The sequence below is a fragment of the Carcharhinus amblyrhynchos genome, chromosome 10 (assembly GCF_965287045.1).
Source record: "Carcharhinus amblyrhynchos chromosome 10, sCarAmb.v2.hapA, whole genome shotgun sequence".
Taxonomy (NCBI): domain Eukaryota; kingdom Metazoa; phylum Chordata; class Chondrichthyes; order Carcharhiniformes; family Carcharhinidae; genus Carcharhinus; species Carcharhinus amblyrhynchos.
The window spans coordinates 42,445,511-42,465,647 of NC_137333.1; the positions used below are offsets into that span (position 1 = coordinate 42,445,511).

General features: G+C 42.2%; 1 protein-coding gene across 1 annotated transcript in view; it reads left to right on the forward strand.

Annotated features, from left to right (window-relative positions):
• LOC145349488 (uncharacterized) overlaps nt 1-20,137 on the forward strand; it is a 63,995-nt gene that overhangs the window by 16,598 nt on the left and 27,260 nt on the right. Inside the window, exons 11-14 of the mRNA XM_080198023.1 lie at nt 15,652-15,703; nt 17,751-17,889; nt 18,012-18,250; nt 18,338-18,486. Of these exons, the coding sequence (XP_080054149.1) occupies nt 15,652-15,703; nt 17,751-17,889; nt 18,012-18,250; nt 18,338-18,486 (579 nt within the window). The remainder of the gene's footprint in view (nt 1-15,651; nt 15,704-17,750; nt 17,890-18,011; nt 18,251-18,337; nt 18,487-20,137) is intronic.

Here is a 20,137-nt window from a genome sequence, read left to right on the forward strand (position 1 = left end):
GGTTCATTGAAGCTTCTTCTTTCACTATCCCAACAGGGAAGAGAAAAAGCCCCAAAATAGTCAGGAGGGACGGAGGAAGAGAAGGGATGAAAGGGAAGAAACGCAGCACAGAGAGCGAGAGTCGGACTCATCTGGGAAATCTGAGTGGTGGGACAAAGGGAGAAAGGTTTTGTCATTTGATCAAAATGTTAATCAGTAGAACAGAAATTTAAGCTTCCTAAATGTTGATTTGCTGCTGTAGGATGACAGTATTAAGTTGGATGAGGTATCATAAATATCATAGAATCCTGACAGTACAGAAGGAGGCCAATTGGCCATCGAATCTGTAACGACTGCAATCCCATCCACACCCTATTCCTGTATTTACCCTGCCTAATCTCCATGATACTAGGGTCAATTTAGCATGGTCAATCAACCTAACTTGCACATCTCTGGACTTTTGCCGTGGTCATTATTTCTGGGGCTTAACTGGTTAGCTTGAAGAGAAATGAAAGAATTTAACCTCACTCATCTTTGCCCATTTGGCTGGCTTTCTCCACTTTCATTGATGTAGTGACATCTGGTGGTGAATATTTGGAATTGTCACCATCTCTGTAAATAGAATAAAGACAATATTACTCAATGTTAGGTGTCAGCTCATTATACTCAATTAGTCATGCAATGTTACATTTAGAATGCCACCTACAGGTAACTGCCTTGAGACCAATCACCCATTTTAATATATAATAGATCTTTACATTTTTGTGGCTTGTGGCCAACATTGTGAGACTGGGTGGGAGAAATTAATTGTGCTGGTTGGAATGATCTTGAAACATACCCAGAGATGTTGATCTGAGGTCCAAGCAAAATGAGGCCTAGGGTTTCATTAGCATTGAACTGGTGAGCTGTGGACTTCAATTGACAATCCTGCGTCGCCTGTATAGGTACGATCAGATCGATTCCATTTGATATCGGATACACCCGTTCTTCTGCTCATCCCAGTTCCATTGAAATAAGATTATTGACAACTCGGCTTACATTTTTTACAGAGGGATCCAGTTGTTTCCTGTAAGAGTTGAAAGTTAGACCACAAAGATGCAAACAACTGCCAAATTTCAATAGGAGATCTTTTACCCAGAGTTAGAATCCTGATTTGAACATAAAGGGCTCGCTCTTACTGGCCATTCACCCTCCCGCAACAGTGAAGTGGACTGATCCTCCAACCTCACCCGAGGCTGGGATTTTCCCCTCCCGCAGCAGTGAACGGAGATTTGGCTGGGTGCCAAATTGTCTGATTTCGCTGCAGAGGGAGCATGGCGTGAATAGCTGGTAAGGGCATGCCCAGAGAATTTGGCACTCATCCAAATCTCTGTTCACTGCAGTGGGATGGGAAAAGCCCCGCTGTGGGCGAGGTGGGAGAACGCGGCCCACAGGTTTTTCTTTCAAGTGCATCTCAAATGTCACCAGCTCCCACTTGCTCTCTTTCTACTCAAGTCTGGAATAGGAGTCAGGTATTTGTGAGTAAAATAAACTTTGCTTTGGAGATGATGCCATCAAGTTGATCACATCATACAAATGTAACATGTAAATGTTCATTCTCTCCACAAGCCAAATCTTACTTTTGCAAAAAACCTTTCTTTCTTTAAAAATGAAACAACATTTTCAAAACAAAATTGTTGCAAATCAAGACTTTCCATAGACGGCGCACTGTTATGCTTGCTTTTAAAATGCTATAAATACTGTTCTGTAGCGCTGAGGGTGTTTCTGCTATTTCAAATCAATAACCCAGAACTCTAATGTTAATCTATCTCACAACATTTCAACAAGGTTTTTGTAACAATGTTAATTATTATATAACACAGCTAACACTGATATATTCAGACCGATGTCCTGTCGCGAACAATAACGCAGTCCTTTCAGGGTTTTTGAGGAAGAAATACAACTCACTCCAGGTTCCTGCACGAGGTGGGCAATGAATCTCGAAATGAACCTGAAAACATCAGCCTGAGGCCTGACTGAAATTGGGCCTGAACTTCAGTTGGATTGAACCAGCAAACTACAGAAGCCAATCATGAGCTCAAATTCGTTATCAGTGGCCTCAGGATTTTGGGCCAATTCTGACACCCAGCCCACAGATAGATGGTAAAGCAGAGGGGATTGCCTAGGGTAGCAGCAGCCTGCGTTTTCTTTGTGGACCAAGGAGAACTCTTGCTTCTGTTGATTCCACAGAAGTTATACTATTACCGCAGTTCTCTTTTAGAGTAGTCCTTTTAAGAATCACCGGTCACACCGCTCAGGGCCTGGAATATGCATGACGTAAGATTTTCCTACATACTGACGAATATCGATAGGATTCTACAACTGGTCCCCTCGTTGACGGAGCTTAAAAATAAATATGGGCTCCATGTCTTTATAACTAGTGGCATTGGCTGGAATTTTACCATCTTGCTTGCCCTGATTCCAGGACTTGCAGAATGGAGTTTTCTGTTGGCCTCGGGCCTCATCCAAGTGAAGTCATAAAATGCTGCCCATTGTCTATATTAGAAAGGACATTTTGTTTGACTTTCATAAACTACTACTTCAGTCTGAGCTGGAGGATTGTGTTCAGTTCTGGGCACCCTGCTTTAGGAAGAATTTTAAGGTCTTAGTGAGGATGCAGAAAAGTTTGAACTTGAGTGGCACTGGAGAAGATGGTTTGAGGTGAAGCTGAGAGGATGTTCTCTTTCTAGGAGAGAATGTTAAGGAGAGATTTCCTTGAAATGCTCCAAATTGTGAAGATTTTTGGGAGAATAAATGAGGAGCATCTTCTTCTACCTGAAGAAGGTTCAGTAACCAGAGGACTCAGATGTAAGATTATGATTTTCTTTTTACACTGAGGTGAAGAACTTTAGAGAATTCAGGGTAGTTCTCCTTAGAGCAGAGATTTGGCGGTGAAGGATATGGTTTAATAAAGATGATTAAAATGATAAGGTGTTTGATTGAGCAAATGAGGAAAAATTAGTTTTACTGGCAGGAGGATTGGTAAAAAGCAGAAAGAAGATCTTTCCGCAGTGGATTGTTGAAATCTGGAACGCACTGCCTGAAAGAATGGCAAAAAGAGATTCAACTAATAAATGCTTGAAGTGAAAGGCATTGCAGGGAAAGAACAGATAACTGGTAGCACAAAGAACAAAGAACAAAGAAAATTACAGCACAGGAACAGGGTCTTCAGCCCTCCAAGCCTGCACCGACCATGCTGCCAGACTTAACTAAAATCCCCTACCCTTCCGGGAACTACATCCCTCCATTCCCATCCTATTCATGTATTTGTCAAGATGCCCCTTAAAAGTCACTGCCATATCCCCTTCCACTACCTGCACCAGCAATGAGTTCCAGACACCCACCACCCTCTATGTAAAAAATCTGCCTTGTACATCTCCTTTAAACCTTGCCCCTCGCACCTAAAACCTGTGCCCCTGAGTAATTGACTCTTCCACCCTGGGAAAAAGCTTCTGACTATCCACTCTGTCCATGCCTCTCATAATTTTGTAGACTTCTATCAGGTTTCCCCACAACCTCCGTCATTCCAGTGAGAACAAACCAAATTTCTCCAACCTCTCCTCATAGCTAATGCCCTCCATACCAGGCAACATCCTGGTAAATCTTTTCTGTACCCTCCCCAAAGCCTCCATATTCTTTTGGTAACGTGGTGACCAGAATTGAAAACTATATTCCAAGTGCAGCCTAACTAAGGTTCTATAAAACTACAACATGACTTGCCAATTTTTAAACTCAATGCCCTGGCCAATGAAGGCAAGTATGGCTTCTTGACTACCTTCTCCACCTGCATTGCCACTTTCAATGACCTGTGTACCTGTACACCAAATCCTTTTGCCTATCAATATTCTTAAGGGCTCTGCCATTTACTGTATATTTCCTATCTGTATTAGACCCTCCAAAATGCATTACCTCACATTTGTCGGGATTAAACTCCATCTGCCAACTCTCTGCCCAAGTCTCCAACTGATCTAAATCCTGCTGCATTCTCTGATGGCCCTCATCGCTATCCGCAAATCTACCAATCTTTATGTTGTCCACTAACTTACCAATCAAACCAGTTACATTTTCCTCCAAATCATTTATATATATATTACAAACAGAACTGATCCCTGAGGGACACATGCCACTTGTCACAGCCCTCCATTCAGAAACACACCCTTACGCTGCTACCCTCTGTCTTCTTTGACCGAGCCAGTTTTGTATCCACCTTGCCAGCTCACCTCTGATCCCATGTGACCTCACCTTCTGCACCAGTCTGCCATGAGAGACATTGTCAAAGGCCTTACTGAAGTCCATGTAGACAACATCGACTGCCCTACCCTCATCAATCATCTTCGTCACTTCCTCGAAAAATTCGATTAAGTTCATGAGACATGACTTCCCCTTCACAAAACCATGTTGCTTCTCACTAATACATCCACTTATTTTCAAGTGGTAATAAATCCTGTCTTGAAGAATCCTCTCCAATAATTTCCCTACCACTTATGTAAAGCTCACTGGCCTGTAATTACCTGGATTATTCTTGCTATCTTTCTTAAACAAAGGAGTAACATTGGCTTTTCTCCAATCCTCTGGGACCTCCCCTGTAGCCAGTGAAAATACAAAGATTTCTCTCAAGGCCTAGCAGTTTCCTCCTTTGCCTCTCTCAGTATTCTGGGGTATATCCCATCAGACCCTGGGGACTTGTCTACCTTAATGTTTCTCAAGAACCCCAACACCTCCTCTTTTTTGATCGCAACATGACTCAAACTGTCTACACATCCTTTCCCAGACTCATCATCCACCTAGTCCTTCTCCTTGGTGAATACTGATGAAAAGTACTCATTTAATACCTCGCCCATTTCCTCTGGCTCCATGCATAGATTCCTCCCTTGTCCTTGAGTGGGCCAATCCTCTCCCTGGCTGCCCTCTTGCTCTTTATGTATGTGTAAAAAGCCTTGGGATTTTCCTTAATCCTGCTGGCCAATGCTTTTTCATGACCCCTTTTAGTAATTAAGTAATTCTTTCAAAATACGGTTCAGATACCATTGTCTAATTGGCTTTCTCCTATGTTGTACAGTCCTCTGATTCTAGTTATTGTTAAATCTCTATTGATATATTCAAGCCACCTAACACCTGTGTCAGGGAGGTGACCTCATATCTATAATTCACGAGCTTCCAATCTGATTGAGAGTTTGGCGTAGGAGGTCATGACCTGAAATTGACCCCTGACTTCCATTTTATCCACAAAAAAACCCAAAGAATGATTATTTTCTTCCTTTGCTTTTCTTGTTTTGTCAGGTTCTGAGCAACACACACGACCAAAAGAAGTTCAACCGCTTTAACCGCCCAAAGATTGTTACAAAATAAACAATTAATCCCATTACTGCATACATTCCTTCTCATCTTACTCATGCAGTCATTAATGCCTAGAATACACTGCACCACAGCAACCAGACACATGAGGGCTGATGTTACTAAACTGAGCTTTTGGTTAGAAGTCTTGCCCTCCAGAAACAAATAGTGACAAAGTGCCGCACACTCCCCGTGAATTACCATCCCATTAATTTTAATGGATGAAAAGTTGTGCAAAGGCTGCTTGTGATTTTCAGATATGTGCTCCCTGAGAATAGGAATGCTTTGATTAAAGGGATATATCTCTGCCATCATTTAACATTGATTCTTTTCTGTTTCTTTAAATTTCTCAAATGTCCAAAGACCGTGTTGTGAGGGAAACTGCATCTTCCTCTTTCCCCTGTACTGCTCAACAACTGTTGGTCTTAAGCAGTAAATCCTCAGCAAATGTAATTGCTGAGATTCGGGAAGGAGCTACATTCTGGATGAATTCACTTCCATTGGGACAGCTGGATACTTTCTTTTCCATGGTAATTAAGGTAAAGCAGATAGTGCCATTTCCAAGCACACGTAGACTGAACTGTTTGTGAATTGGGTAGATCAGCTATCTAGTTAAAGAGATGCAGACATTTTACCTGAAACCTGAAGTACAGAATCAAAAACAAATAATTATACTTTTTCCGAATCAATAATTCCACCTTTCATTAGCTTAAAATCAATTTCATTTAATAGTCATACATCAACACAAATCTCTGTCAAGTACTCCAGCCAACCATAAGATTCTTAATAGCATGGTGATATGGCATTCAGCCAGTTAATATGGTTGTCACCTCCATTCTTGGCTCCAACGGCATCTCCGTTGTCTAGTAACAGCAGGTGCTCCTGCAAGGTCAAAATGGACGTTCCTACCAGCTCACTGCCAAGTTGGATATACATGTGTTCCTGCGTCTAGGGGCATATCTCTCCGCGTACCTATATACCCTCATAGGAATTCATCCGATAAGACTTGCTGACTAATCTGTTCCCAAACCTTTGGCTTCAAACTATTGACTTTTACCTCAATATCTTTCAGTAACTTTGCTTGACTGAAGTGTGCAATACATTAAAATACATTTAAAATATCAGCATATATATGGATGAGTCAGTCTTTCACATTCTACCCTCTGTAAACTTGAGGTCGACCAAATCTCTGCTTCTTGGACTGTTACTCACACCCCATTGGCTCCAGTTAAACAATGTCGTGATTTCAAAATTCTTATCCTTGTTTACAAATCCTTCCGAGGCCTTTCACCTTTCTGTCTATGTAATCTCCTCCAGGCCCACAATCCTGTAAAATAGGACAAGAGGTAGGAGTGCTAATGAGATTAAGTTCTTGGATCAAGGGGATAGTTGAATGCTGACTGATAGGGATGTGATCGGGTTGAGAGAATGGCAGAAAGTATGTGATGGGTGGAGGGAGCAGAAAGGAAGTCACTGGCTGGATTATTAAGGCCCCTCTCCACGGCAGGTTTTCCTTCAGTGGAGGTAGCTTGCTATTGGTCACTGGCAAGATTTTCCTGTTCCCCCAAAGTCAATGATAATTTACATGGCTCGCCCTTCCCATCGCCGGGAAACATGTGACAGGACCAACTTCAGCGGGACTGTAAAATCCCACCAGCAGGAAGGGCCTGAAAACCCTACCCACTGAGGTCCAATTTCCCCATAACACCCACCACAAATACAGCGTGCAGTCATTAATGACTCACTGCCCCACCATATCATGGCATCAAGTCACACACTAGCTGGAATTTTACTGCCCCGCGAATCAGAGCAGGCGAGGGACTGAACATGGAAAGACACGTTGACCCTGAGTAGAATTTTATGGCTTTGGGACGAGCGAGGCTGTAAAATCCTGCTCACTAAAGAAAGGAGAGAACACAGGAGGTGCGGGAAAGGAGACCAGAGGCAGAGAAGCAAAAATGTGCAGTAGCACGAGATACATTGTCCAAATTATCACTTGGGAAAGGAGATTGACTATTACTTTTGAATGCAGTCACTGTTGCATTGTTGGTGAAGAAGGCGACATACAAGGTTAAAATAAATCAGCACGCAAACTAATCTTTAATCTGGATGATTGAGAGAAGAATGTCGTCCAGGCACCTAAAGAATTCTTGTCTCTTCTTCAAATAATACCTCAGAGCTTTTTACATTCTCCTGAACAGTTAGACAAGTGTAAAAATTTGTTCAATGGATCACTCCTTCAGTACTGCGCTCAATTATCAGCCTGGATTAAATACCCTTATTGTGGATTGGGAGAACCAGAAGCAAATTGTGCCACCAACTGAATTAAGCTGATAGTTAAAGGGGGCAGATATTTACAATCCACTGCCGGTGGGTTGCTGACATGGAGGGCCTATATGTACAATTCTCCTCGTGACCTTCCCACTGCCCTTTCATCCACTCTGACCAATCAGCAATTTAACATGGGACAGGTGAGGCCTTGGGCTGTCCACCCACCCACACCCCTATTGAAATCTTTAAGGCCAATTATTGGCCACTTCCTGATCAGCTTCAATTTTGAAGCTGGCTGTAGATGTTCCCGATGGGGTGGAGTTGGGAGGGGGAGCATGGCCTGTCCTCCTGCTTGGGCCTTGAGCCCCCTTTGCACATTGGGCATACCTAACAAGCCCCCTATCCCTTCTCTCCTCCAGCCTCACTTTCCCTCCCCTATAGCAAGACATTCTTCCCGCACTGACCTGATCCTGGGGATTGATAGTAGTCCCAGACCTGGCCATTGCTGTCATTGGGACTACAGAGCGCTGGCCAATCAGACTGGCTTGCAGTCTGAGACAAGATGGCCACTGTTAAATGTGCCGCTGTGATTGGTGGAAATTCATTTCCCATGGAGTCTTTGGGTGGCAGAGTGGGAAACTCTACAATTCAAAAAATCCAACCCTGTCTTTCCTTGTGATGCAATGACAAAATAACCATAGTAAATGCATAGTTAATTCATGGGAAAGAAAGTAATACATCTTTCAATATCCCTCTCTTTGTTTGTATCCCTCTCTGTGACATGGATTTTTGATTTAGGCTAAATCAACAGCAAATTTACGCACTTGCAATAGTACCTGACAGAACTAAGGTTAACTGACCACTAAGGCATCCTGTAATTTTAATTTAAAGAGTTAGGAATGGTGACCAGGTGTGATTTGGTAATAGCATTGACCAGAATACAATATCTTTCATTTGGTATGGGAGACTTCTTTACCTAAAATAGCGATGATCAGATTTTCACAATACCCTCTCCCTCCACCCTTTGTTTTCTACATTGATAATAGCTGCTATTATAAGGCAGTAATCATTGGTGGGGTTACGTTATTGTGGTGGTGGTGTTGTTGGGCTTGGGCTTAACAGAACATTATCCTGACATAAACTGTCAGCAATCTTTCCTTTAAAATGTAGTTGCTGTGAACAGCAGTTTTGTTTTGAGCACAGTTTAACGCACACGCATTATATACCCCAGAACAAGGTCTGTGTGTACCTTGCAGGCGGTTGTGTGACCATACACCCACACAGCTGACTGAGAACACTGATGGTTGGAACATTTATGAACAAAGTCTGTAAATTTGATGATCAAATTCAATGTAGCCACTTCAATTGGATCAAAACCTTCAACTTACTTAGCTGCTTAAATCAATTGATATTTTTCTGATCACCTGCCTAACCCTGACATCAGGAACCAATTACTAGGAACTCAAAGCCTCAATGTTCAATGGATGATGTTAGGAATTTGGGAAGTTAACAAGGTCAACAGTTGAACTTGAGTTGAAAACAAAACAATAGAAAAGTCACAAGATTAGCAGGTATCTAGAGGAATAATGAGATGTGATTTTCCCAGTAACAAGATTAGCAGATGTCTAGAGGAATAATGAGATGTGATTTTCTCAGTAACAAGATTAGCACGCATCTAGAGAAATTGAGGTGCAAATTGATATATCAAAAATATTGTTTACCAGAGGCTATACAAATGATAACTTCTAAAGACAGGGAATTTCAGAAATAGACAGTCAAATCCACAAGGCTGAATATCAGAGAGACTGAATAATATAACTGCTAACACCTTCATTGAAGAAAGGGGCAGTTTTCTACCCAACAATCAGGCAGGTTTTTCAATCCGAGAGGCCAGTTCCATCTATGATCAGAGCCATGGAGACCTGGTTTATCTAAGATTTAGGGGCACGGCAGATTGCAGATATTCTCCTAAAAAAAAACAAGTTTTGTACTTGCACTGAACCAGGAAAACATGGTTTCCCAGACTGGACATTTAAGCAGGATTATTTGGTAACTGTTAGCTGGATTTGACTTAAAGGGCAGGATCTTGAGCCTGTACTCGCCATCTGCAAGATTGCTGGCGGGCTCAAGATCCAGAAGGCACTGATTTCAGATCTTCCCCGTTCCTTGCTGACAATGTCATAATGGGTGTGAACCTGCTTTACATGTATTTGAATGTTTTTAAATATTATTAACACGCCATATATTGACCCCTGTCATATATTGACACCGTGCTGATGTGATGTCATGTCAGCACAGTTTATAACAGATTCACCTAGACATGAACCTGTTATGGGGATCTCCTCAGGTATGCAAATGTTCATAAATCCCCCGGAGGAGAGGAACATGGCCAGGAAATAGCCTGACAATACCCCCTGACAGTGCCAACCTTCATCAAGGTGGCACTATGTCAACTTAACAGTGCCAATCTGTGCCAAGGGGCAAGGGGGTGTAGAAGAGGCTGATGATTGTGGGGGTACAGGGGAAAGAGGCCAATGATTGGGGGGTGGGGGTGCTGAGATGTGCCAACTCTGATTGGGGGTGGGATGGGGAGGGGAGCCCCTGTAACCTCTGTGCTGGGCTGGGGGTTGGATGGGGAGGCATATACAAGTTATGATCAGGGTACCCTTTAAAGATGGTGCCCTGATTTCTGAGCAGCCGAGTTTTGGCAGTGTGTTAAGCCCCACCCCCTGTATGATGGCATGAAACACGCCCCCTTGATTTTTTCTGGCAGAGTCTTGAAAGATCTGTACAGAGAAACACACTGTTTTCCTCAGCAGAAACAACATTCTGGCATCTTTTTGCTAAGATTTTGCCCATAGAGTTATTTTCTTTGGGAATAGGGAGTCTCAGTGAGTTCAGGGAATGTGAGTATATTTTGGGAACAAGAAGTAATTTCAGATAAAAATGTAGTGTTTAGTTAATAACATACGTAAATGTTATATATTTCTTGCTTTTTTTTACTTTAATAAATACTCTTTATTAATTGTTTCCACAATAACTGGACCATTTGTCATTGGGTTGTACATTGTTCCTCACAGGAGAAAGATACAGGAAGGTCCAGAGGTGCAATTTTTTCCACACAGAGGGTGGTGAGTGTCAGGAACAAGCTGCCAGAGGTATAGTAGAGGCGGGTACAATTTTGTCTTTTAAAAAGCATTTAGACTGTTACATGGGTAAGATGGGTATGGAGGGATATAGGACAAACGGGGGCAATTGGGATTAACTTCGTGGTTAAACAAAGGGGTGGCATGGACAGGTTGGGCCTATTTCCATGCTGTAAACCTCTGAGTCTATGACATGATCCAAAACTAACAGACATGACTGAGAACCAATGTCCAAGTCACCCTTCAAGATTTTGAGACACTCACAGGTAACATGAGCTGAGTCCTTAATAATGAACCTAAGTCATGCAGTACTGCGAAAGAGAAAAAAGCCCCTTTCTAAAATCAGTTTGATTTTTCAAACCAAGTCATCTGTTACAACACAGAGGTTAATCCCCTTTACCCCACGTCATAATCTACTACAATTATTTGGGAAGGTGTTGGCTGCTCTTTATTAACGTTAGAGATTCATTAACATAAAGGCTGACACTCACTTTAAGTGAACAATTGACAAGGTATTTTATTTAGATAACCAGGAACTTTAACTAAACAAGTAACATTTGAATTAAAGGGAGTTTTCAACTGAAATGCTGTTTGGATAAAACAAGGACCATTCAATGCTGAAACAGTAATAACCAAATCTTAGTCACTCTCAAATAAACTATATATGACCAAGTCTGATAGCATTCGGAAGTTTGGAGTCCTTCAGCTGTCTGTAAGCACTGTGTAAATTGCTGCTGGTTAGAGGGTGGTTTATTTTAAACCCTGTCTGACATTGGCAGGGTTAAGAACCAACTTTTTTTTATTTATATATCCAATTTAATCCAATCAAAGTCTAATTCAGAGTCTCAACAAGTTGAGACATTCCTGATCCAAGCTGACAAGACAGGGCTGTCACTTGGGCTTGATCTACATGATCCAAGCTGATTGGAGCAGGCATTGCACTTCCTCCAAGGCTTGATCTCATTTGCATCTTAGCCAAAAGGCTGCTTTAAAAAATTCCTTCAAATGAAGCCCCAGTGTAACCTCATGACTTCAAACAAGTGCAGCACATCAATGCTACTCTTGATCTTAGCCAAAAGGCCAAGAAGCAACTGACCCAGTCAAAGTAACCCTGCTTCTGGCTGAATTGCACTGAAGGCAGTTGTGTTCCTCTTTTATAATCCTAATGACCTATCAACATTCCTGCACTCAGGATTGGCCTGAGATTGGCAACAATAGTAAATTCAAATTTGATAGGTTCTCTTTAGCTGTGTTTCTTTAAACTCATAGGCTGTTAGCTGAGTATCTTCTTTAAACTCATAGGCTGAGGCAATGCAAAACCTGCAGATCTGGTTACCAAGACAACCCTAAGGCTTGCTCCTTTTGAAACAAATGTTGCCGCTTCAAGCCTGTGTGTACTCTGCATTTTAAACATCTCAACATTGAACAAAAACAGCTTTCAAAGACCCTGATATAATCAGTTTTTAAAGGGACCACGCCTTACTGTTTCCCTTTTAGTAGTTTACATTCTTTATAGACATTCTGTACATCATTATACACCCAACTTCAAAACACATCTGAATTATTTATTTTATTGTACCTCCTTATAACAACATTCACGTTGACCAGAATTGTGTTATGTAGCCTTGATAAGTTAAAGCATCTTTGGTTGCACAAAGACTTAGAAATAAAAACCAGTTAATGCCAGGAATTAGACCCGAGACTGAACTGAAACGGAATAATCCTGAGCACAGATTAGAGATAATTTAAATAATAATTATGATGCATGAGCTGTCGAAAACTTCATGATTCAACCTTAATTAAAACTACATTAACAAATAGAACCACCCTTTAACAATCAGCCTTGGCTGCTAAGTTATCAAAACATAAGGATCTAATAATTGGAATCTGCTGCTAGCCGGGTGTGAGAGTCTTAATTCATGTTGGACTGTAACAGTCCCAGGAGAGGTAGGCAACTTAGAAATTCTTTTCTGCTATGATAGGGGCATGCAGCTGAGGGCTTACTGTACGACACACAAGACAGTCTGAACCTTTATCTTGTGTCTCAACAAGCCTCTAGATCACCAAAGCAGTCTGTCCCTCTTTAAGGTAAGTGAAGGCTGCAAAAAAAATTCTCAGTTGAAGATTGACCTTGAAAAAAAATGCAGCACTTGCCCAAAGAGAGGGCTGAAAGTTTCAGTGATGCTGTGTTGGGGCAATAGTATTGGTGAAGCATCAAAAGGAGAGAAGCGATGTTTCTGTGTTGGGGGCCGGGGTGAGACCAGCAGAATGGAATGGAAACAGCTTTCATTGGGTGGGGAATGGTATTTAAAGTTAACGTTTCTTTAAAGCTAGTTTATTAGTATCACAAGGAGACTTACATTAACACTGCACTAAAAATACTTTCTATTGCTAGAATTAGTCTGATCAAGGATAGACATCACACTTTTAAACTTTTTCCATCCTGTACTAGATTCCAGGCATTTGCTTCCCTTTGCAAGCTGTTTCCATTCCCTTCTGTCTGAAGGACGTGCTGGGTTGGTGCATTGGCCACGCTAAATGCTCCCTCAGTGTACCCACACAGGCGCCAGAGTGTGGCATGCATTTAAATTGAATTAATGAACTGCCCGCCCAACTTTATCAGCATTTCCCCCTTTACCACTGCATTCATCGCTCTGGAATCGTGCCGAAACGGACAGACTGAATAAAAGTCTGAATCGGGCGCTCCAGCCACTGAAGAGTTGAGTTCAGAGTTTCCAACGGCTCCCTGGTTCAGGTCTGTAGTGGGGTGGAGGGGGAGGAAGGAGGTGGGCCAGACCATTCTCTGGTGGTGGGGAGGGGGAGGACCGATTGTTGTCTGGCTGGGGGGGAGAGAGGAGGAGGCGAGTCAGATGTACCTCTAGGGAGGGGGGAAATGAGGCCGGATTGTTCTCTTGGTGGTGGTGGGGGGTGGCAGTGGGCAGGGAGGGGGAAGTAAGGCCACTGCATTCTCTTGGGGGGAGGGGATTGAGGCTGGAGGGGGGAGGGTGAGGCCAGATCATTCTCCGTGGGTGGGGGGAGGGGGTAATGGGAGAGTGAGGACAGATCATTCTCCGGATTGGGGGGGGCGTGGGTGGGCAGTGGAGTGAGGCCAAATCATTCTCCGGGGGTGGGGAGGTAATGGGAGAGTGAGGACAGATCATTCTCCGGATGGGGAGGGGGGGTGGAGTGAGGACAAATCATTCTCTTGGGGGAGGGGATTGAGGCCGTGTGGGGCAGAGTGAGGCCAGATCATTCTCCGGGGGTGGTGGCGGCGCAATATGGGAGTGAGGCCAAGTCATTCTCTGGGTTGGGGGGGGGGGGCGCGAGTGAGGTCTGATCATTCTCTGTGAGGGAGGGAGGGGGGCGGGTAAGATGTATCTCTGGTGGGGAAGGGTTGGGGGTGGGCAGGGGGGGTCCTCTGCCACTCTGCCAGCAATCGGTGGGATGGATGGGGGCAGGGGATCATGATCGGTGTGGGTGGGGGTGGGGGTGGGTGGATAAGGGGGCAGTTATGTCTTTCTCTGCTTTCTGGAGCCCGGGAGTGATCCGACACGGTCGTGCTTTTTCAAATTTTTGTCTAACTGCGCATGCGCCTTTCAGAGTTCTGATCGTTTTGGGCACGATAAGCCCCGCCCACAGCGCAATTAAGACTCACGATTGTTTTTTCAGGCTGAGTGCGTATGAGAGCACCTGGAAACAGATTTCCAAGTCGGATCTGAATTGTGCCCAGATTCAGCACTTAGAATGGAAACGGTAAAATCAGGCCCAATGTCTGTTTAACTGTGATGATCTAAAGCTATTTAAACCATAGCCCATTAAAAATGAAAAACAATTAGGCTGTAGCTGTCAGCTAACGTACAAAAAGCAGCTCGCTGCTGTTGGAATATATTGATTGACAGGTTATTTAGTGTAGCTTAAGAAAAAACCCAACTGTTTCTGCAGTTTCACTGCACTTCACTGTTGATATTTCCATACGGCTATTATTACCAATTATGAGCTCGTTATGAATGCTTGGCTGAATGTCAAAAACTACAAAAGCACTTATCTTGGCATGGGTCTGAGTTCGCAACTTGATTGACAGGTTTAAGAGGCCATTAAATGATTAGCTGTCTTCTGGTTAGTTACGAGAAGTTTGTTTGTTTGTTCTGACAATACATGGGGTGGAATTCTCCCAAAAACAACTTCACAACGGTGAGACAACAGGGGCGATCTGTCTCTGAGGCACACAACACTGCAATTGTCCCATACCTAATTACTTTTATGAAGAGTTGAGAGTTTTGCACTGCACTGGGGGGAGAGGCTTGCTGGGGGTAACAAGGTCAAAACATACCAGTGAGCCTGGATTCATGGCACTTGGGTGCCAATTTGTAGGGGCTCTCTGATCTCACAGTATACTGGGAGATCTCATTAATCTCTCCATGAACATCAGGAACCCCTCTCATCTGTGACATGTTCTCCCATCCCCTTCCCGACATGGGTCACTGGCAACAGGATCCAGCTGATGTGTGTCTCTGCCCAACCCCAGATATGGCCTCTTACCATGGCTCCCAACATGCCTGTCCATTGTGATCCCCCCATTAAGACTCCTGACATGATCCACCACTCTTTGGCCCCTCCTGCATTCAACCACCCCCCCATCATAGCCCCACTCAGGCCCTACCCCTTGGCACTGCCCCCAGCACATTGGTGGTGCCAAACTGCCACTGCCAGGATGCCCAACTGGCACTGCTGTGTGCCTAGTAGGCACTGCCAGGGTGTCTTGTAGGCACTGCCAGATTGTCCAGTGGTCACTAATGTGAGTTTCTTAATGTGAGTTTTTTTGTAGTACGTGTGTATGACAGAGAGCTCTCTCAGACTGTTGGAAATTTTTCCATCTTCACAGGGCTCCTGAGGTCTGCATGTAAAGATAAATGTTCAGTGGCTATGGAAATTGCGTAAGGAAATAGAGTCTTGGACATTGCATGGGGGCATGGAGGAAATGGAGGTGGCAGGGGATATGAGGGAATGGACGTGGCATGGGGATATGAGGAGAATGGAGTTGTACTGGAGTCTGAGGGAAATGGAGGTGACATGGGGATATGAGGGAGAATAGAATTGACATCACTATTAATTGCCGAAACTATCAATTGAAAAGGAATTCACAATTCACGCATTTAGCCAGGTTTTAAAGTTATTGATTTTCATTTCCATCTTTGCTGTAGGAAACACTTCAATCATCAAATGGAAGGGCACCTTATAATTCACGGATTTCTGAAAATCTTTAGTTCCTTGTCACTAATTTGGGTTAGTAAGAGATCCTTGAGGAACTAACCCTCGGTGATTATCCTCTGAGATCCCACTATCCCTCTTCCTGATTTTGTTATATCTGATCAGCAGGATGATTTTTCCTGTGTCACCAACACCAGTTTTGAATATTGGAATTTCAAAATAAATTCCTTTAATTGCATTTCAACCAATGTCTGTGATATATTTGTTTCAATGTTAATGCACTGGGCAAAACAGGGGAATTTATGACTGAGATGCCATTACTCAATGGAGGATACCATTGATTGCCATGGCAAGCAGTTTGAATGAGAAATACCAGACTGACCCATAAACTGCAAGTTGTTTATCCTGCCTGATCATCAGTTCCTGTCGATATGAAGCCAGGTCCCAGGATGGCTTAAGGAAATCATTTGCATTTTGTTGCCAAATCCAACAACATGGGGACAAGGTAAAGGATGACTATTTCTGTGGCTGAAATGACATAACCCTTTACTTTCCTTTGACAAGTGAAGTGTTTTTAACTCCATTACCCAATTGCAATCAGATGCTAACTGGAAGAGAGATACTTTTTCTCATAGCGTATATTGTGAAGTCCCCTTAGTTCTCACGGTTAACTATTTCCATTTTTCTCATGTATCTGAAATGACTTTAATCAGGCATTGGGGTTGGCCTGTTAGAGTATGAACTCCCTGATTAAGGGCCAAATTGATGGGTCGGTCTGGGATCCTCTTGATTTGCACTTAACCAGGAGTGTCAGTTCCTCTGGGACTCCAAGTGTAGACTCCGAACTGAAAGCACTCTGTGTGCTGTTGTCAGACTTATAAATAAAGGGATTTTGGTGAAGGGACTTTTGTCTCCGAGGACTTATTACAGTTTCATAGAGTTCATGTGATTTATGAACATTAACTCAATTTTAAGGACACCATGTGATTTTAGGTGAATTTGCCAACAGGGTATAATTACTTAATGCTCAATAGAACTTATTTATTTGCCAAATATTCAGCACCAATTATCTTTTCTTGCTAGAAGATGTTGATCCATTCCTGGGTACAATGTCTTATCCAAGCATTGTCATGTAAATCTAAATGTTTGCACTGCATTTTGGTGAACTATTCTCCATTGGGAGACATTCTGTTTTCATCTAAGAAATCCACATTTCCAATCTGGAGCAGAGAGAATTCTGACAGTTGTTTCCCGCTGTTACTGCTCCCTGGTCTTCTGAGGGCTTTATGTTCGCTACATCATTGCCAATTAACTGAAGAAACAGTGGGGCTCAAATCTGGAACTTGCCTTCAGCTGCGCAATGATGCATTAGGAAAGATTCTTTACTGCAGCTTAATATAATAAATCTTTTCTGCTCCTTTATTGCCATCTTGTTTTTATTGACTAAAAAAGACTGAAAGACATTAAAGTTTCATCATCACTGCCTCATCAGGATATTGGCAACATAGGCATCTTACCTAATTGTCTAATTGTCCATGAACATTATTTTTAATTACTGTATGTGTGGGATTTCTGCACTCAAGAGTATGTCAGCCTGGGTCAGTACTTTTTATTGCATTTTAATGCGTTATTTAGCTAATTATTCTTACATCATTCTCCTCCCAATCAGATTGTAACCTACTGGTGGAAACTTTCTTTAACAAGAAATGAATCATCAAGGTTTTAAACAATTAACTGCGGGGTGATCTCCCTTCTCGGCAAGAAATGATTTAGTTCATTAGGATCAGCTCTGAAGATGAAGCCTCTTTGCTATTCACTTTATTTCCTCTTTATGAAGATTGTTTCCTCTTTGCCTGTTTTTTCTCAAAGTGAAGATTTGGAAATATCTCCAAGTGACTTGAACTATGCACAGGTTTGCAATATTCAATCATTTGTGAATGTGTTGAGGGATTGGTGAATTGTACATTTCTTAAATCAATCTAAGAGGGGGGTTTGTGAAATATATTTGACCTGATCTTTTACTCTTTTGAATAGAAATATATTAACCAGTTCTACACCTTAGCGGATGGCTCTGAAGGTCTTTTAGAAAGTAAGGACTCTCTCTCAGGAAAGATTCGAGAAGTGCAGCATTTCTATGGATTGAAGGCAACGGGAAAACTGACCCAGGAAACTATGGAAATAATGAAAATGCCTCGATGTGGATTTCCTGATGTTGCTCACTACAATCTCTATCCAGGAAGACCCCGTTGGATGAAACCATTTGTCACATATAGGTAAAGAATTTTGGCAGCCTATTTCTTTCTATTTTTGATTAACAAACAAAAATTGCAATGATAAAACCATGTTTTTCCTTCTTCAAGAGTAGTGAACTATGTACCTCAACTAAGCTACTTTGAGGTGGAAGATGCCATTTGGAGGGCTGTGAGTGTTTGGCAAAAGGCAACCCCACTGAATCTTGTCAGAGTCCATAATATTGAAGCTGATATCATGATTTCATTTGAACGACGTGGTATGTTAACTGTTCTTAAACTTGTTGCTCATTAGCAAGGGAATAACTTATCCCCTTAAGTTTTTATTCACTTTCTTTAAATTCATTTCACGGTAACATAAACTGTATGGTTTATGTGCTGAATTTTGAAATGTACTTGTTATTTATTGTTTTTGATATTGTATATCAAAGTATTGTTATTGATATTGTATAACCTTATGAAGTGTTTATCACATTCCATTGAGTTAAATTTTGATACATCAGCTGGAATTCTCTGTCCTCGCCCGCTTCTGGGATTTTCTGTTCCCGCTGCTGTGAATGGAGATTTGGCAGAGCACCAAATTCTCTGTTGTCACTGGCAGCGGCAGCGGGGCGTGCAATAACAGAGAATCCAAGCCTTTGTAACTTTTGAGAACACTTGTAATGCCGTTCAAGATGGTTTTAATGGATTTATTGGTGGCAGCAAAGGCTCATCCTAAGGGCAGCATGGTGGGTGGCACAGTGGTTAGCACTGCTGCCTCACAGTGCCAAGGACCCAGGTTCAATTCTGGCTTCGGTGAAAGTGTGGAGTTGGCACATTTTTCTATGTCTGTGTGAGTTCCCACCGAGTGCTCCAATTTCCATTCCAAAGATGCGTGGGTTACATTGATTGGCTGTGCTAAATTGCCCCTTAGTGTCTGGATGATTAGTAGAGTAAATTATGGGGATAGGGCCTGGGTGAGATTGTTGCCAATGCAAGCACGTTGGGCTAAATGACCTCTTTCTGCACTGTAGGGATTGTATGTTTCAGTGAAAATGCTTGAAGTAGTTGCCTACACAGTGCAGTAATGTTAAGGATCATTGTGATGATAATCTGGATTAAAAGACTGCAGCAGAAAGATCACCAGTAATTTACTGTCAATGGCACTTCTTATGGAGGCATAGTCAAATCTGTTATTGCATTTGCAGTATTTGGTGGCAAAATTCTCTTTGACATCACTTAATGCCTAGAATTTTTTTTTGTTATTTTTGATGCAACAGAGCAAAATAATCTGTAATTTAATAATCTGTTAACCTATTCCACATACACTAATTTTTATGGATACTATTAGCACCCTCAATAATGTCACAATTTGAGGAGATGAGAGTAATCTTTCTCAGCTAACTGTTGATAGTTAATAGATTTTGTGAGGACCCTGGTCTGCTGAGAGGTTGAAAGTGATCGTTTGAAAATCACAAATCCATCAGCTCTGAAACTGGAATTGTTATACAGTTCCATCACTTCTGGTATTTTCAAGTTATTAACAATAATAAAACCTCTGGGTCTCAGTTATCACCATCTCAGACTTTCATCACCCAGAACTGGCCACTGAAGGTTATGGAATTTCAAATGGGTCTTTTATCCAGGGTAAATTGAATTTCTGTAATCCATTCCATTGCTTTGAAAAGCACTGTGCTGGAATCCAGCTCCACCCATTAACAGCAGCCATATCCCTAGTTTAAATTATTGGATGTGGCGAGTTTACACTGCTTGTGTCCATCTGCAGCCCTTTGAGAAGTTTCTTCAAATTAATTTATTTTAGGCACAAAACTCTTTTCTTTTAAAGTAAAATAAATGTAAAAGTGTAAATACAAAATACTGCAGATGCTGGAATTTGAAACAAAAACAGAAAAGTGCTGGAAAATCTCAGCA